Source organism: Echiichthys vipera (assembly GCF_963691815.1).
Source record: "Echiichthys vipera genome assembly, chromosome: 19".
NCBI lineage: Eukaryota > Metazoa > Chordata > Actinopteri > Perciformes > Trachinidae > Echiichthys > Echiichthys vipera.
This window is the reverse complement of record NC_139844.1, coordinates 11,358,549-11,376,190: the sequence shown is the minus strand read 5'-3', so window position 1 is coordinate 11,376,190 and position 17,642 is coordinate 11,358,549. Positions and strand designations below refer to the sequence as shown.

The following is a 17,642-nucleotide window of genomic DNA, read 5'->3' as shown; positions in this document are numbered from 1 at the left end:
AATAGTGCGATAGCTCTTGTGGGTGCAGTGTATGCTGAAAACACACCAAACAAAACAATACAAAACACATCTCTGAGCACGTATAAATCCAGACATAATCCCAGCCACACATGCATAAACACAGACATATACAGAAAGCCTTCCCAGAAAATTCTTGCAGCAACGCTCCAAAACAATCCTCCAGGTTTCCCACCCACGCATACCTTTCCTGGAATTTCCAAGACAATGGCTGGACAAAAAAAGTACTCATCTCCTCTTCTACTCTGACTCACCTGAGATGTGTATCATTTGATATGAAGGCATAAATCCTTGTTGTGGGATTATAACTCTTTGTATGATATACAGGTAACTTTTAGTTCAGATGTAGTGATGTGCACATGCCAGGTGCTTTCTGTGAATGACATCAATGAACTTGAGACCTTCCTCCCACACACACATTTGCTGTAAAACGTTCTATTCACTTCAGCAGGATTTAACTTTTCTCGTGTCAGAGGCACTTTGTACGAATTACAGTCCGCCCTACGCATGTGTGCTATCACTGACAACATGTTACTTCACATACTCACATATTCATAACACCACATCTGAATTCCTAATCAGAGGTTACCCTTGGTCCTAAACCTTGCATGGACCTGTTATGCTGGAAAACATGTGCAGGCTGAAGTTCTCGGTGATAACGTCAGGGATGTTATTTTAGAGAAAAACAGTCACCATCAACAATTCAATACTGAAAAAAAAGCCTAATACGTTAAATACTGATGTTTTTTCACAGCTGCATGCACTAACATGCACGTGCAGATGGAGCCTCTATCACAACAAACAACAGAGAAACTCGGATTACAAAACACACGGAGGGAGGGTGACTTCAAACTCTGCTCATGACTCCATTACTTCACTTTATCTTTACCAAGCAAATTTGTGTGCTATATTAATGTTCTGATGTTGAGGACAGCTCCTTTAAATACACAGAACTGTATTTTATCTTATCTAGCCCAAAACAAGACAACATCCTGCTTCTTATCTGCTCTCTATGCATCAAAGTCAGCGAGAAATGCAGATAGAGTTACAGTGAAGCAGCTTGCACCCTAACAACTGGAGCTGAATTCTAAAAGCGAAGTGTTAAATTTGACCTGCAGCTGTGCGTGTTCGACTTTTAAAAGCTACTCAGATCATATGAGACACCAACCAGCCTGAGCTTACAGTTTGACACATCTCACTGTGGATCTCGTCTGAAGCACATACTCAAAAGTGCAGTGCCCTTAAAAAAAAAAGTCTGAGACCCTGCATGCCAAGCATGGGGGGCTATTTAGATGTCAAGAGGTGTGTGTGATGGTAATGGGGCAGATGAGAGAGGAGGGCTGAAGCTGGCCCCTTTGCTTTGAGGATTCTCCATCGCCGCCAAGACCTGTCCAACTCCACCACTCCCACCCTACCCTAAAACCAAGGAAAAGACGAGATCAAAGAGGATCTTGCTTTTGTGCACACAGGCCTACGTATGCACTTGTTTTTGTCTGTTATACTTTTGCAGGGGTTCAACTCGCAAAAAGATAGAAGCTCTCTACAGCTCTCTGTAGTGTTAAATAGACTGCAGAATTCACAAAATTCAAAACGGTCTTAAACTTAAAAAGCACCTCCAGAAGATGGTTGTTTTTGTCAGATGATATTAAAAAACAAGTTGTGTAAAAGCATTTCCTGCTACTATACATTATAATGTCTTTCTAACTTAAGCTATGTATAGTTCACCTGGGCAGGTGCAGCCAGCTGTGTGAATTCAGCCATTGATCTCACACCTCAGAGAGCGGTGGGGTTGCCAGGACAGCGCGGTTTAGGAGCCAAACACGCATTTAAAGATAGAAAATATAACCAGATACAAAACAAGCTTGTGCATAATGTGACTGCCATCCTAAAATCATTCCAACATGAAGAGTTCAAGAAACACACACACACACGCACACACACACACACACACACACACACACACACGCACACACACCTAAGACAGGAGGGCAATAAAAGGGGAGAAAAGCATTTTAACGGTGTGTGTCTGAGCTGTCATTCAAGACACCCTCACTTCCTGCTCCTGGTGACATGGGAGCCACATCAAAGCTGGAGCTGTCAGGGGAAATCCCACTAGGGCACCGCTAGACTGTCTGGAACAGCCTGAGGAGGTGTTTGTGGGTGGTTGGAGTGTGTATACCTGTGTATGTGTGTATGTGATAGAGAGTAAATCATGCTGTATAATGAAAAGGAACAACAAGTTATTTGTGTTGTATTTGTACAGTTAATGTAAACGCATACAAGGTTAACATGAAATCTGACAGTAAACACAGCTTGTCCTCTGCTCTAATCTGGCCTTTGTACAACTGTAACAGTAGAGTCTATTTCCCATCAATGCTGGGAGAACTCGGCTACTGTATTTAATCCTGAGTCTGAAACCAGATATCAGGCCAGCCCTGTCTCACCGACCTGTCGCACATTCCTGGTCCACCTGCATGCGGAGGACTGGCTGAGGTTGCTACAGCGCAGCCCTCAATGCTCATATAGTATACAATAACACACACACAAACGCATACACACTCACACAATGCCATTCTTTATATCTGTCTCTGATTACCAGATGACTGACGCCTGTGTCAGCCTTTCGACCCCATCCTGTCACCTCTGACAACCACACACAAAAAACACACAATTACACGCACACACACATACACACACACACTTTAGGGCATGTCTGTAGAGCATTGTTTGAATTGTGAATAAAGGCGAATGATATTTAGCCCTCTTTTACAACTTCATATGGTAGGTTTTTAGAACACACCAATTAACTTACACCTGCTGATGGGGCTGCTTATTTACAAGCATGAACATCGGCGTCCATTTACTTCTAAACATTAACAAAACAGAGGCAGCACAGACTAAAGCAAAATAAACAAGGCAGGGCCACCACGGTAGCTATGGTTATACTAATACTTCTCATGGATCCAAGCTTATAGTCATTAAAATTCCCGTTAACAAGGAGCGAGGGTACATCTGGATACCCCATGCACTCACACCTACACATACATACTTGGAGGGAACTCAATACTGTCCCTTTTCTACGGGCCAAACTCTCCGCTATGGACGACAGAGACACCTGATCTACATTCCTCCCCAATTCCCCTGGCAATGTGTGTGTGTGTGTGTGTGTGTGTTTGTGTGTGTGCGTGTGTGTGTGTGTGCGTGTGTGTGCGCGCACGCTCTTGTGTGTGTGTGTGTGTGTGCGCGCGCACGCGCTTGTGTGTGTGTGTGTGTGTGTTTTTGTGTGTGTGTGTTTGAATGTTTGTGTGTCTAGCTGAGCTTGGCTGGTGGTTTTAGATATCTCAGCATGCTTTCATAACAAGATGAAGAAATGCTAACTAGTGTTAAATTAAATTAAATAAAGTTAAATTATCAATGAGAAATGGCAGTGGAACAGTGTAAACCGTTGAAATCAAGGGTGGGTGTGGCAGACCAGTGTTTTTTCTAGAGCCTCTGAGGCGAAGAAGCTGTAGAGGAAATGATCAAATCTACCAAACAACGACAGCATCTCAAGGCAATGTCAAAGAAATGAATGGCAAGATTTAACAGGAGTTATGAGTCTGGCAATGTTTGAAGTTCTCTTTATGTTTCAGAGGTGCTCGAGTCCTGACGTGTAAAGCTCATCAATAAATCCCCCCCAACTATAATATAAGCTAATGCTATGATAAGGTAATAACAGCTGCTCAGACAAATCTTGGCAAAAAGAATCAGATTGAAGCCCAGAGTGACCTGAAGTTCCACTCTCCCAAATCATTAATATGTAAAAGAACATTAGCAGGACAAGGAGACTCATTTTAACATCATACAAATGCAAGCAGACTTGATTTGCATTCCCAGCTTGTGTCATCATGTAAGAAATCTCATTCCTCTCCTGAACTCACACTGACCCCATGACTGATGCTACGAATGATAATAATGTCAAACAGTATTTATGTTAATATGACAAGCTCTAAAGGCAAAGTTACTACAAAACAGCCTCCTGGGAGCTGACAGGAAAGTGTCTTGCAGTACCAGAAACCAGGATTGGGTTGTACTACTGTAGCCATTCATAAATCCATTAGTTTGTGTGTTAAGTTCTTAGTAAATGTTAGCAAGAAACGTTAGTTTTTAAATTAGCTCAGTTAACGGCTAAGTAGTTTGTGTAGTAAGTACTAGCTAGCTAACTACTAGCTAACTAATACTGTAGATGACTACTAATTATTACCAGCCAACTAGCAAACTAGTGATTTTTAAAATCAAGTTGCATCGATAAAACTAAATAGTTTTAGCTAGTAAAAACTAGCAATGGGTAAAACTGGAGCCAATATTTTGCGCTATACATTCAAAAGCAATCAACTATGCAACACTCTAGCATCAAAAGCAAAAACATAACAAATAAAAGTTTTAGAAGCATAATTATGTTAAACTTGGCTGCTTTTTTATGTATACTGTATGCACATACAGAAATATGTAGTAGCCATGCAGTTTAGAATGAGTGGGAAGTCTGATAATGCTAACCTAACAGCTATTTAGTAATTGAGTCTGTTGTCAGCACAGTGCTTTGTAAATTGAGGTGTTGGTGTGTTATTTTGTGAAATGTAATTTAAAATCTTTCCATAATTTTTAAGCACCGTTTTGATCCTGGACTATGACTATGTTGTATATTAGCGTACCTCTTTTACTCTTTGGTCAAAACAGGTCATGTGTTAGAAAGCTAACGTTAATTCTGTCAGTTAGCTTATTTAGTTAGCTTATTCAGTTAACTACATGCATCTGGGTCCTTTGATAGAAATGCAGCCTCCTCAGTCAATCAACTATCTTTCTGTTCCCCCCAGTGTGGGAGTAAGAAGGGTCCTCACCTACTGACGGGGCCCTCCTGTGGTGCAGGGGACACTCCAGTGTGCCCTGTTGAGTTCGCCCAAACATGGCGGAGTAAACAGCGATCTGCATACCCCGTTTGCAGCTCATCCTCATCCTCTCCTCCTCACAGACCACCTTACTTTTGTACTCGTCTGGAGAGAGAGGGAGAGAGAGGATACAGATAAGCAAAAGCGTGAGCGTAAGTTTCTTTCCAAAAGCATTGTATACAATTTAATTTCTTTTAAAAGTAACTCATGTTTGATGGTGTTATTTGAAGTGTGTAGATCTGGAAGAATTGTAAATAAAAAGCCATTCATGAATATTCCATTTATGAATAAAATATTAGATTTATATGTGATTTGATCCTTAAAACGCTATAATTAACAAAATATTTGAAGGTATTACTGAATCATCCAGTTAACTTCATGTCTTGCCTATATACATGTTATGTATATATGTATATGCTCTCTTTACTTGATAACAAGTGTAATGGTAATTGATTTTTCTCTTTTTTTCATCTTTTTATTTAAACAAACCTCTGTAGGGCAGCTTTTGCTAACCACGGAAGACAGAGGAATGACAAAAGGCTTCATTCGGTGTCAACAGGCTGAAACAGAGGTAGACTTGCTTAGTGTAGAGCATGTAGAGCCATGCAGAGGCATTCCTCACACACATCCAGCCACCGTGACCTGTGACAGCCAGAGCAGCTCCACTGGCCAGCACATAAAAACACAACAGCAGCCGCTTCTACATCTATGTGGGGAGTGGAACAGGAATGCAGAAAGAAGAGAGCTGAGAAAAGGGGCAGGGTCTGGTTTGTTATATCTCTCGGTGACGGATTCACTCTTGTTCACTCTCACTCCCTCCCTTTCTCCACTTCCTCTCTCCTCCATCCACCTCTTCTTTCAGAGGCAGTGACACCTGCCCGTTGCACCTCACTAGCAGCCCATGCGGCCTTTCTCTCTTCCCCTGAGAAGTCATTGGTTAAGTGACAGTGAACAAAGAGCTGTTGATTAGCCCCAGGGTCCGCTGGAAGAAAAAAGTGGGGAGGCCAGGGGGATCAGTGGATTAATGCCCACTTCTGGTCACTCTAGTGTGAACTGCTGCACAGCTCAGTGCGGCTCGGCTCAGCACTGAGCCATGAATGGAGACTAGAATCTGGGTGGGATTACTGCACTGTTGTGGCTCCCCTCTGGAGTGATACCCTTAGCTTCCTGGCTCCCAGAGAGAAGGAAGGAGAGGGATAAAGGGAGAGGCACGCAAAGAGTTTTCTTTTAAATGAAGCAGGGAAGATGGCAGCAGCAGGAAAGACTCAAATAGATACTGTGACACACTTAATTTAGTGTAGAATTGATAGTAATTTGATCTAAGAAATTGGTCAAATGAGAAGTAAAATAAAATAATGTTGCCTATTTAAAAACATATGGCTGGCAAAACTCAATATTTTTGTTATTTTTATCAACAAATTACACAAAAGCACTTAATGCAATGAATGGAGAATAGCCTGTGCTGTAAGAACCTGATAGTTATTCTTCCATTGTTGTCCATTAAAAACACATTAATAAGGCACACTGTTGCACTAAATGACATGTTCCTTAATTAGGACAAATATAGGCATTGTAGCTTTTGAGTCAATTCCACATACACCTAATGTGTATTAATCCACAGCATAAAAGGATTCCACACAAATATATATGTTCATATACTGTATATATATATATATATATATATGTGTGTGTATATATATACATAAATATATATATATATATATATATATATATATATATATATATATGTGTGTGTGTGTGTATATATACATAAATAAATATATATATATATATATATATATATATATGAACATTATAGTCTGACTTCTGAGGAAGTGCGAAAGAAGTAACCCCTTCCCTTTTGTATTTCTGACTAAATGTGGAGGTGTATGTGAAAAGAGTGTGTAAACTGTGTGTCACTGTCAAGATACGAGGCGATGAGGGACTTACTAGGTCTGCATTTGTACCAGACAATGAGGTATTTACTGCTGCCAGGACACTGGTCTGTCCCAAACACACGGCTGTTGACAAGGACTTGACAGCTCCTTCTGTCTTGGCACTCGTCCAGCATTTTCTAAAGAAGGAAAGAGTGACAGAGAGCGGGGGAAGACCAAAGAGAGGTTTAGAGGGAGAACAATAAGCCAACGATGGTCAAACCAACAGCAAGCAAACCTAAAACCACTTCAAACAGGCTGCTTATGGCTATGGGAATATAGAGGATAGGAGCAGGTAAAGGGAAAACTCCACTCATTTCCTGGCATCCTTTTGGTTCTCTAGTTTCACCATCTTTAGCCAGTTGTAACCCAGGTGAGCACATTCCAACACAATACCTTCTCCCGTACTGAAATCCCACTCTCTGGAGGAATGACTCAATGGATCTGCTCAGAGCCTTCCCCGAATTTCACATAAAAGTGGAAGCATTTGTTACAAAATATCCTGGAATGCAGAGGGAGAAATAAGGGATGTCTATGTATTTACCACTAATACACACCATATACATATGCAGGTCCTTTACATGGGATTTGACAAAAGGAAAGATATAGAATAAAGGCTGCCTTAGTCCCCCTCCAGACATATTTTGAAATATGTAAAAAATAGTCTGGTTTAGACACCCTGAAACCGGCATTAGTCAGACTCAGATGAAGAGTCTATTGTGCACCAAAATCTGCAACTTGCAGATGTATCAGTATGGTAAGTGTAATGAGCATCTTTTATTTGATGAGTTGCGAATACGTTTCTCTTTCTCACATGTAGCACACAACAGGAGCGTCTCCATTTCAGACGTGTTCTCACTTACTGGAAATATTATGTTTGGTTTAGGTGATGGGGCTGACTGAGTAGTAACGTGCAGGAGGTAGGACATGACACAGATTACAGCGCGCCAACTGGGGCAGGCTTTTAATTTGGTCATAAACAACAGAGTCTCTTGCTGTTCTTTACATCCGTCTGAGGATTTTGGTGTCGATCCTTTCAGACAGAAGTTCCAAAAGCTCATCATCTCTCCAGTTAGACATTTTCATCGCCATCTTTGTGTGAACCACCCTTCTTTGTCGTCAAAGGCTTGCTGTGCTCTGCTGTTGTCCGACGCATGATATTAATGTAATCAACATGGCCCTCGCTATGGGTGGAGAGAATAAGCAACTGTATTCACGCATGAGCCCACTCAGATATTACCGGATCTTTGTACAAGGGAGCTGGCAGGATAAACTCTGTTTATGTTCACTCTGTTCACTGTTTGATGCCCAACTGTCGAGCACTTGTGCTCTGGGAACTGGTAATGGTGACTTTTATGTTATTTATCTATCTACTTATTAATTTATGGACATTTCATAGATTAAACAATACATACAAATATTGGGATACCCTTGAACCAAGCATTTCTATATAGAGACATTCATGTAATACCAACATGAACAGGTGGTACAATGGGATTCTTCAGGGTTGTACTAATGTGGGTGGCGCAGCAGTCAGTCATTCTCACACTTCAGCACAATGCACTCTCTGTGTCTGTGCATTCATGGCTGTCCTGGCTATTATGAAAACGGAGGGTGTTCGACCCTAGAAGACAGGAGGACTAAGAATAAACCAAACAACCGAATGAATGCTGAACAGGATGTGTTTGTGTGTTTGTATTGGTGCTGCAAAGCAGGGGTTCTAGTCCAGCCGCATCCCAATTTAGGAGAGGATGCTAAGGCAAAGACCCCATGAAATCGCTTTGTGTCATGGGAACAAGCATGCTTCCTCTTTAGAGAGTGTAATTTGCCGGAAAACGTCCTCACAAAGCATTACATAATCAGTGGTCCTCCAAATTATAACCCTTGGCCAATCCGACCATTTTACAGGACACTTTCTCCCAGGAGGATCCGCAGCCCACAAGTGAGGGTGAGTGTGTGTGCGTGTGAAGAGTGGATGATAAGATCACTGTACAGTATTGACAGGCTACCACTAAAACAGCATCAGGAAATGTAGAATCTTACACATGTACCTGTAGTGCAGTGGACACAGAACAATATCGGTCATCTTCCCGAGCGTTATAAGAACTTAGGAGGGCCTGGTAGGTCTGAGGGCACTGTTGGGGGTCAGAGGCCCCTTTCCTTCCGTAGAAAGCTGATTGGACGGTGATGGTGGTGCGGGGCGGGCAGCGAACAGAAAGGAAGTCTCCGTCACAGGCCTGCTCGGTGTAGTTCCTCAACACTTTGGACAGGTAACCTATTGGATAACAAAATGCCAAATCAGTTCTTAGCTCAGACACTTTGACCACCACTGCATACACAAAACATTGAAGGTTTTTTTTGCAGCCCTATAGAATAATTTGCATTATACAGTATGTGCTTTGATTAGGCTTTATAATTTAATGTCACTGCACTAGACCTAATGAGGTGGAAAATGCTTGTAGATTAAAGCTAACCTGCTGTTTTGCTTTGCCCAAGCTAAATCACCATTGAATCCCTCATTTCATTCTATCATAATATGCAGAGAGGGTTGGCAGCATGCTACGATCTCCTGTGATGTTTTATGTTCAATAATGGAGTGTTTCCACTGACATTTAGTAGTGCTGCAAATCAGCAAGCCCTGACAGATCACTGCTTACATCTGAAAGACGCCTCCAAGCCTAGAATACCACAATAACACAGAGAGGGTAAAGCTTTAGCTCATTTAGCTGTTAGCGTCAGCCCTCCAGTCATGGCTGTAGAACCTGTTTATATTAAAAAATACCTGACAAGGAAGATTTTAAAGCCAGACATTATTACACTTTTTAGAAGGATACAGTGCAAACCCCTTTACCGGGACTTTTTCCACATATTTGCAACAGAGTTCTGAGAGCATTTTCAGGCATTGCTGGCTCTAACAATGCTTATTTATCTCTATACTAAAGAAAAATACAATGTGGTTGAGACTGTGGGATGAGCTGTCCAGACCTAAAGCTTCATATATCTACACAGGCATCATGTTGGAGCTGTCTTTCTTTAAGCCATAATCTGCAATTTCTATTAGCTCGCCGGTAACAATGTTTACTTGCACCACACAAGCAGCTGGTAACAAGCCTGAACATAGAAACATTACATAGACCATTTAATGGAACAAGCAACAAGAACTTGCATTTAAGCTTCAAATCAGGTTAAAGCTCTCATTCTTTTAAAACACTGAAGTCTCTCTGCATTCCCTTAAAGAGTCTTTGAGAGCTGCCAGTCAGCCTGTCAGTCACACAGGAGAACTGAACCCATCACAAAGCCACCATTAACATTCCAGCCTGTGAGAAGGAAAGCACAGATAAAGGAGCGAGCTGATCCCCGGCCACTGTCATATAATGTCTTTCCGGACTTATCTGAACCATTTAGAGGAAAAAACAATTTGCTTTAAGTCTAGGTTCCTGCAAATTCATCCAAGTTATCTTAACTTAATTAAACTCAAACAATTCAAGTATTTAGTTAAAAAAAAAGAAAAACTATTTTTACTTTTTCATCAACTGAAAACAACATTCAAAGCGAGCTCAAGCTTCCTTCTAAGTGCTCTGCAAACACATTTACAGAGAAGTCAACAGAGACTAAGTGGACACTGTGATTCAATTACCTGTATTTGGTTAGTGTTTGGTAGGGACGAGGAACGGCGCACCCAACACACACACACACACACACGTTAGCACAAGTGCACGTACACACATGGAAAAACACAAAACACACACATTGTGCCCTTATCACCATGGCCACAGTTAAAAGAAGGAAATGAAACAAGAGACATTCTCAGGCTTTGAAAGGTCAGCCTCTCTAAATAGAGATGGTTATTAAACCACCATTGCTCACAGTAACAGGTTTCCACCTGTGGCTGTGGTTGTGAAAATGGAGAACAGGTGCACATGTAACCCTATATTTAAGTTTATTTAAAGATTATTGGAATACCGCATACCAATTTATCAGGATGTGAACTAGTAAGAGCGGCTGTCCTCACTTTTATATACAGTACCGCTGAAAACTTTGGAATCACCTGCCACAAAAGCATGATTGGGTAAGCGGACTACTGTATATCATATGGTCTTTCATGCTTTGAGGTTGTAGAAAGTCCTCTTTACAAATATATGTGATTTTGTATGAAAGCTTGGGAATAAGAAATCACCAGTGACTGGTAAAAACATTAGAAGCTTGGCATCAGAATGTGTGCAGATTTTAGTTCCTGTTTCAGTGTTAATTTCACAATAATGCAGACTACAAAACAAGCAGGAATTAACAGGTGTGCTGCTTTAGCAAAGATATTCTTAAAAACAGATGGTTAGCCTAGAACTAGCCCTATTGGAATTGGATCTGGGAATATCAGCTGAACACACTATGGACTCATAAATCCCAGTTTAAAAGTATTCAATCTAAACACTGAATAGACTGCAGTGAGCCCAATTTCACCTTTTCAATAATGATCAGGGGTCGAGGAACCGCTGTGGGGACATTGACTAAATGGAAGTTTGAACTATTTAATTCTTCTTCTTTTGGGGCCTAAACCATTTCAAAGGAAAATAAAACATATGGTGTCTGAATTATACAGTTTTTATTTGTTAAAATAACCTTTATTGAAAAAATAAGAAAGACGTAACATAACAGATTTAACATGAAATGGAAACATTTCAATTTCAAGTCTGTACGGTTTAGAAATGCAATTTTGGCATCACCATTGAAATTTTGATTATTTCTCAGTTGTCTGGGCTTATTTCCCCTCCCACAATGATCTGACACACACACACACACACACACCCACACACACACACACGTCTCCTTCGCTTGCCACATTCCACACAGGGTGAGAGGGAACTTGGCATTCCCCTTGGCAGCGAGACCACACACATACACGCACACACACACACACACACACACACACACACACACACACACACACACACACACACACACATACACGCACACATACACGCACACATACACACATACACACACACACACACTCACCCATGGAAAACATCAACACAAACAACGTGGTAGGCTTATGAGGCCTCCGTGTGTGCTGCTGGTGTAACAGTATCACATTATTAAGGCTGGTTCTTGGCAAAGTGCCAGTGCCATGAGTGACCACGAGTTTGTGCAGCCCTCTAGCTAACCTATCCTTGGGTACAGACGTGTAACCATGGAAACGCCTGAGGTTATGAAGAGGGTGAAACGGAGAGGACTGAAGATGGATGAATGGATTCGCACAGGCCACTTGGAGGAGGAGAGAGATTGTTGAGCACCACAAAACACAGATACGCCTTCCTCCACCCTCCAAAGTGGGACTGTGGGTAAAGGCAAACAGATTATCTCACACAAACCCTCCGGTGCTTTCTGAAGAATCCATATATCTTTTTCCCTCATCCTACACTCCTCCCACTCTCTCTCTCTCTCTCTGTCTCTCTCTCTCTCACTTCTGCAGGATCGTCACTATTGTTCCCTTCACGCTACCTGTTGACTGAAGCCTCCTTTCAAGGCCAGCAAATCAGGTAGGGTTAAGGCACCTGTGTAAACTGCACAGCCAATGACAGGTGTCCCTCAGAGGCAGAAGACTGAACAATGCCTGAGAAACACCCAGGCGTCTCTCCTCCTCCCTGTTCCTTTTCATGTGGGGCCAGATTGCTTCCTTAACTAGCTCTTTGCCCTTTCCCTTGACAAAAGCACTGCACTATTTTGTCTGCTGGTTTGTTTATTTGGCCATTAAAAGCCAGGAGGTTGCGGTTGCGATGCTGTTCATGTACAAACAGGTCACTCTTGTCGTGGACTGGACTAAAAGGCGTGCAAGGTCCATTTAATCTCTGCACAAGCAGCACTTGGTTTTGTTATAAACATAGATACAGACAGGTGTAATTCAACTTAAACCATCAGTAGAATGTCCATGTTTCAGCTGCAGTCTTTCAGCCAATTGTAATGCTAGAAATCAGAGGCCCCTGTGATTGTTAGCTCCTCATTTGTGGTCATGTGATGACCCTAAAGAGTGACCCTGCAATGGATGGGGTCAGGTATGATGGAGATTAGTGACGGGCCGCTGTGTTGTGTCAACATGACACAGAAAGAGGCCTGTTGGAGAAGCTTTCCTCCCCTGGGAATCACTGATTAATCACAACCATGGTGCAGGTCACATACCGATGAAAATTTACAGCGTAGGCGAGCGTGGGTAAATATGCTTCTTTATTACATCTGCATAAAGTGCTCTTCCCCAGATGGAGCTTCCGTTACAGTCTTACCTGTCTCTCATTTCAGGTCAGCCTGGGAGGAAGCTCTGACTAACTCTCCCGATGGCCCACTAAGCTGAGGTGTTGAGTGTCTGCTAAGAATGAGTAGGACAGGTATTCCTGACATGAACTGAGGGTAGGAGGGAGGACGGGAAAGGAGAGAGGAGAGACAGTGTTTTGACTCCAGAGGCAGTTCAGGTGGAGAGTCTGTCTGCCACTCACGCTCAAGGCTTTCCCCTGCTTTTGAAAGATGCCGCCTCCTCCTATTGGCCGGGCCTGGAGAATGAACAATGCACCGCAGCATGAAGTATTACTGACGTGTTATAATAGTGCAGGTTTAATGGTGCTAATTACTCACTCACTTTAATGTTTGTAAAGCCTGTTGCATGGGGCAAGAGAGTATACTATTCGAGAACATTAGACGATTATAGCTTAGTTTAACGACTCAAAAGTACCTGTTTACATTGTATTTCAGAGATCATCAACACCCTGTATGAATAAGAGTCGGAACTAAAATCGCTTTAAATAGATTGTGTATATATAATAATGATATATCTATAAAAACACCTCAAATCCCATTCAAAGTAAGTAACCAAAGCGTTCTTGAAAGCTAAAATCAAAGGCTGTATGGCGTTTCATCTTGGTACATTAGGTATTTAGGCATTTACAGCTTCATGACTTTATTGGTGTTATTTTAAGCAAATTATAGCCATCAAACCATCAAATGTTCAAAGATGCAGAGCTGCAGGCCTGCTGCTAGAGAAGGAATTCCCTTTAAGTGGTGATTACTGGGAAGAGCGGAGGTTTCCCTCAAAGACGCTGGCCTCGCTCTGGCAACACTCTAGAGGAGGCTGGTGGGGATGAAGAGAACGTTGAAAAGATGAGTGACAGAAAAGGAAAGTGGTAGATAAAGACATGCTGAAACCAAAAAGACACCTGCTAAATAATCAAGTGTTGATTCAAATTCTGAAAGAACGTTGAGAGGGTGGTGGTGGTTTTAATTGGACTAGAGAAGAAAAGGACAGGTCCTGAGAAATAAGAGCTGAGAGATCTTTTAAAAGCAAAGTAACTGCTTTCAGGATGTGGCAGCAGAGGTCCATAGGCCAAAGCTGGTGGCTTTAGGCCCTGTAGTAATTACTTTTCTCAACAGACCACAGGGGCAGCACAAGGGCCTTGAGCGTCGCATGGCATACAGATAAAACAACCACTGGTTCTAAATCATCTGTGGTCAAAACTCTGCATTCACCTCTTCAGACCTGAATATATGATAGCTGAATGAGACAGGTTGATGAGGTGTGCCGACATGAAATGAGACCTCAAGCGTGAGAAGAAAAAGAAGCAAAAGTTCACATGGACGCCACAAAGGACACACCGCTACACCAACACTCAACGGACATGATGTCAAAGGAAAGCGACGAGTACCTGCTGCTGTAAGATGCCAGTCCTCTGCTAAGCCATTTAGATCTGGGTCTAAAAAATTGCATTCCTAAAATACATTGCATTCCTCTGCTTACAATACATTAGTCGTGCTGCTGTAGTCACGTTTCGGATTAGCCTACTTTCTTGCTGTGGGGGCAGAAAAAGAGCACACAGACCTGAGCAGTTAAATTTGAATCAGGGCAGGATAACCTTTTACTACTCAAGTACTGTAAACGGGCAGCTCATTCAAAGGTCTTTCAAGCGCAAGTAAGTGTTGAGTGAAACTATATAAGATCTAGACTTTGAATTCAAACAAACATGCGCCTGCTTGCCATTTTTGGTTCAGAGCAAATATTTCATGGATTGTTGTGATCTGAAGACTTCAGGACCTATTGTTCTGTTCTGCTGCTCACATCAGCAAAACTACAGTGTAGGAAGCTTCTTACATGAGCACAAACCTTGCCGTTGGAATACATCATTTGCTTTTGAGAATGCAAATGTCTGAATCAGTTGCCAATCTGCCAGTTCCCTAGTACAAAGTCCGTATAATGTCCGATTGAGTCCATGTGTGAATAGAGCAGTTTATTGTGAGGGGAATACACAGTGAGCGTGTTGATGACGTTTCTATCATGCAGCTCAAATCCAAGAAATGGCAGGAGAATCACTTGTTTGTGACCAAATTGCGGCTGGCTTCATGGTTGCATTGTAAACCATGTCATGTCCTGCCTCCTGCACATTGTACCCAGGTGCCACCCTTCACCTAAACCAAGATCTGACAGGGAGGATCTCCTGTTTTGTGTTCTATGTGGGAATAAGAAAACAGCTCTAATAAGGGGCTTTAATCCTTCTCCTGTAAATTGTGAAAAACCTACAAAAAGTTTGAATAAAAAACACAATTTTGCAAACTATTATCTTTATAAAATAGTTGACTGGTTACTTTATGTTTTTGTAGTCAATGATAGAATGGGGATCTGTGGAAATGTGTGTGTGAGAAGTGTGTGGCTGTATTGTATTGACACCATTGACTGGTGGCACATGATGGCTGTTTAACTAGGTGAGGTGCAGGATTCCTAGAGTACTTAATGACCATGTTAACATACACACAGACACTGTACACACAGTTACTGAGTGGGTGGGGTTGTCAGCTGAGGGGGCTTAATCGCATGAGGTTGGTCCCCTGGATTTAACCCCAGCATTGGCTTTGCTCTTTGACTTGACACTAAAGAGTATCCTCCCCTTCTCCCCAGGATATAAACCCAGCATGTGTGTCACACTTCAGACTGATCAAACAACAGCTAATGAAATTGGGAAGAGTGTGGCGGAAAAAGAAGGAAACAACATGACATAGGAAAAGTACATTGAGAATAGGAGGAAAAAAAAGACATATCAGCTCGTTCTTATAGCAAGATTTACTTGCTTAGGAAATTCCTCCGTTTCTTTCAGCCAATAAAGGTGAAAGGGAAGTTCGATGTAACAAGCGGTGGAGTGCATCCACATGGGCCATCAGGGTGCATGCCGCATTAAGATCCTGCATTTATTCTTACCTTATACGGTCTGTTGTCAGTGGAGTCAGCCATGAAAAACAAAACTTATTCACATGTTTGGATTTGGTTCACGGATATTCTGTGGTTTGGAATCCAGACTCAGAAGATGAGTGTGTGCTAACATGTTTATAATTTTTTTTTTTAATTACCACATGGGTTTGGCTCATGATGTGTATCGATATAATGATGCGGCGGTGGTTGCTAACATATCCCCCTCTCCTCCCTCGACAGACAGAGACCGAAGCCCGAGCAGCTGAAGTCATTAAAATCGGAGACACAAACAAAAACTCTGCTTGCCCGGTCCTTCCCTCCTCCCTGAGATGGCTTATCTTTCTAACACCTACACACACAAACACACACTCACATATGCGTATACACATACACCCACAGAGGCAAGCAGAGGCACACAAACGTCAACCTGCTGGATATAATCAACAAACTTCTACATCCACCCCTGCCCCCAGCTTTCCTGAACACAGCTTATTTATTCGCTCAAACCATGGTGTATGAATCCAACAGCAGAAGCAGTCGCCCAGGCTTATAATGGGCTGTGTGTGCCTAATGTGTCTTAAAAGGATGAAAACCTTCTTTTTCAATATATAAACAGGAAATAAAATCAAAAACTGAAAGAGAAGGGGATGATTTATTCACATACCAATATACTTAATAGGTGAACGGATATAAAGTGTCTTAATAAGGAGTTTGGCTACCCCTCATACCCCATTTGTTATGCATAACCACTCGTTCGTTCAGATTTGTAACACATCTGTATATAGGAGTTGCTCCATAATTAGATACAGGTAAAAAGTAACACCCATACAAAAGAACATCAATATTAGATGATTCTGCAAAACCCCAGATTATATTATACAAATATGTATAATATAAAATATAAAATGTATAATATATATTGCTTTATGCAGTATCTACACATGGCAACTAAGGTATGGTTATGGTTTGGTAGGATGCCGATTGAATAGAGAAAAGTGGAGGGATGTCACATGTTGAGTCAGACGCATATCAGGCGGGAAGAGGAATTTGTGCTCTGAAGGAGAACATGAACACAACACGATCCTCCTGTTCACCGTCACACACGGCCGAAGAAACAGATCCACAGTGAACGGGTATCAGCTAACTCCTACAGACAATGGGAGGAGGTCCACCTGTGGGTCTCTTGTCTTAGTAGAAAACATCTGCCGTCCTCAGAGATGGCCTCATGGTCAGAAAGTGGCCACTAAGTCTGCCCTAGGGAGTCCCCAAAAACCAAACACTTGGTCCCACCCAAACCCTCCCATGACCTCTGTTAGCGCGTGTCTCTCCTTATGACCCCTTGGGGTCAAAGGGCACTAGAGGAGAGGACGCTTTTACTCTGAGTCTCTGAGCATATGTGTTTCTTATCATTGATTGGATGGGATGCGGGGGTGAAGGGTGAAAAAGTGAGGGGGCACAGAGGTTCCGAGAACACCCTCCCTGATGTTTGGATGCATGTCCAGACGCCCACAGAGACACATAGAGAAAGTGTGTGACAGAAAAAAAGAC

At 42.1% G+C, this 17,642-nt stretch overlaps 1 protein-coding gene across 1 annotated transcript in view; it reads right to left on the bottom strand.

The window, feature by feature from the left end:
- The window catches only part of eva1aa (eva-1 homolog A, regulator of programmed cell death a), a gene marked incomplete at its 5' end in the record, with an annotated part of 74,468 nt that overhangs the window by 44,193 nt on the left and 12,633 nt on the right, over positions 1-17,642 (bottom strand). Inside the window, 3 exons of the mRNA XM_083933538.1 lie at positions 4,896-5,048; positions 6,894-7,017; positions 8,929-9,152. Of these exons, the coding sequence (XP_083789664.1) occupies positions 4,896-5,048; positions 6,894-7,017; positions 8,929-9,152 (501 nt within the window). The remainder of the gene's footprint in view (positions 1-4,895; positions 5,049-6,893; positions 7,018-8,928; positions 9,153-17,642) is intronic.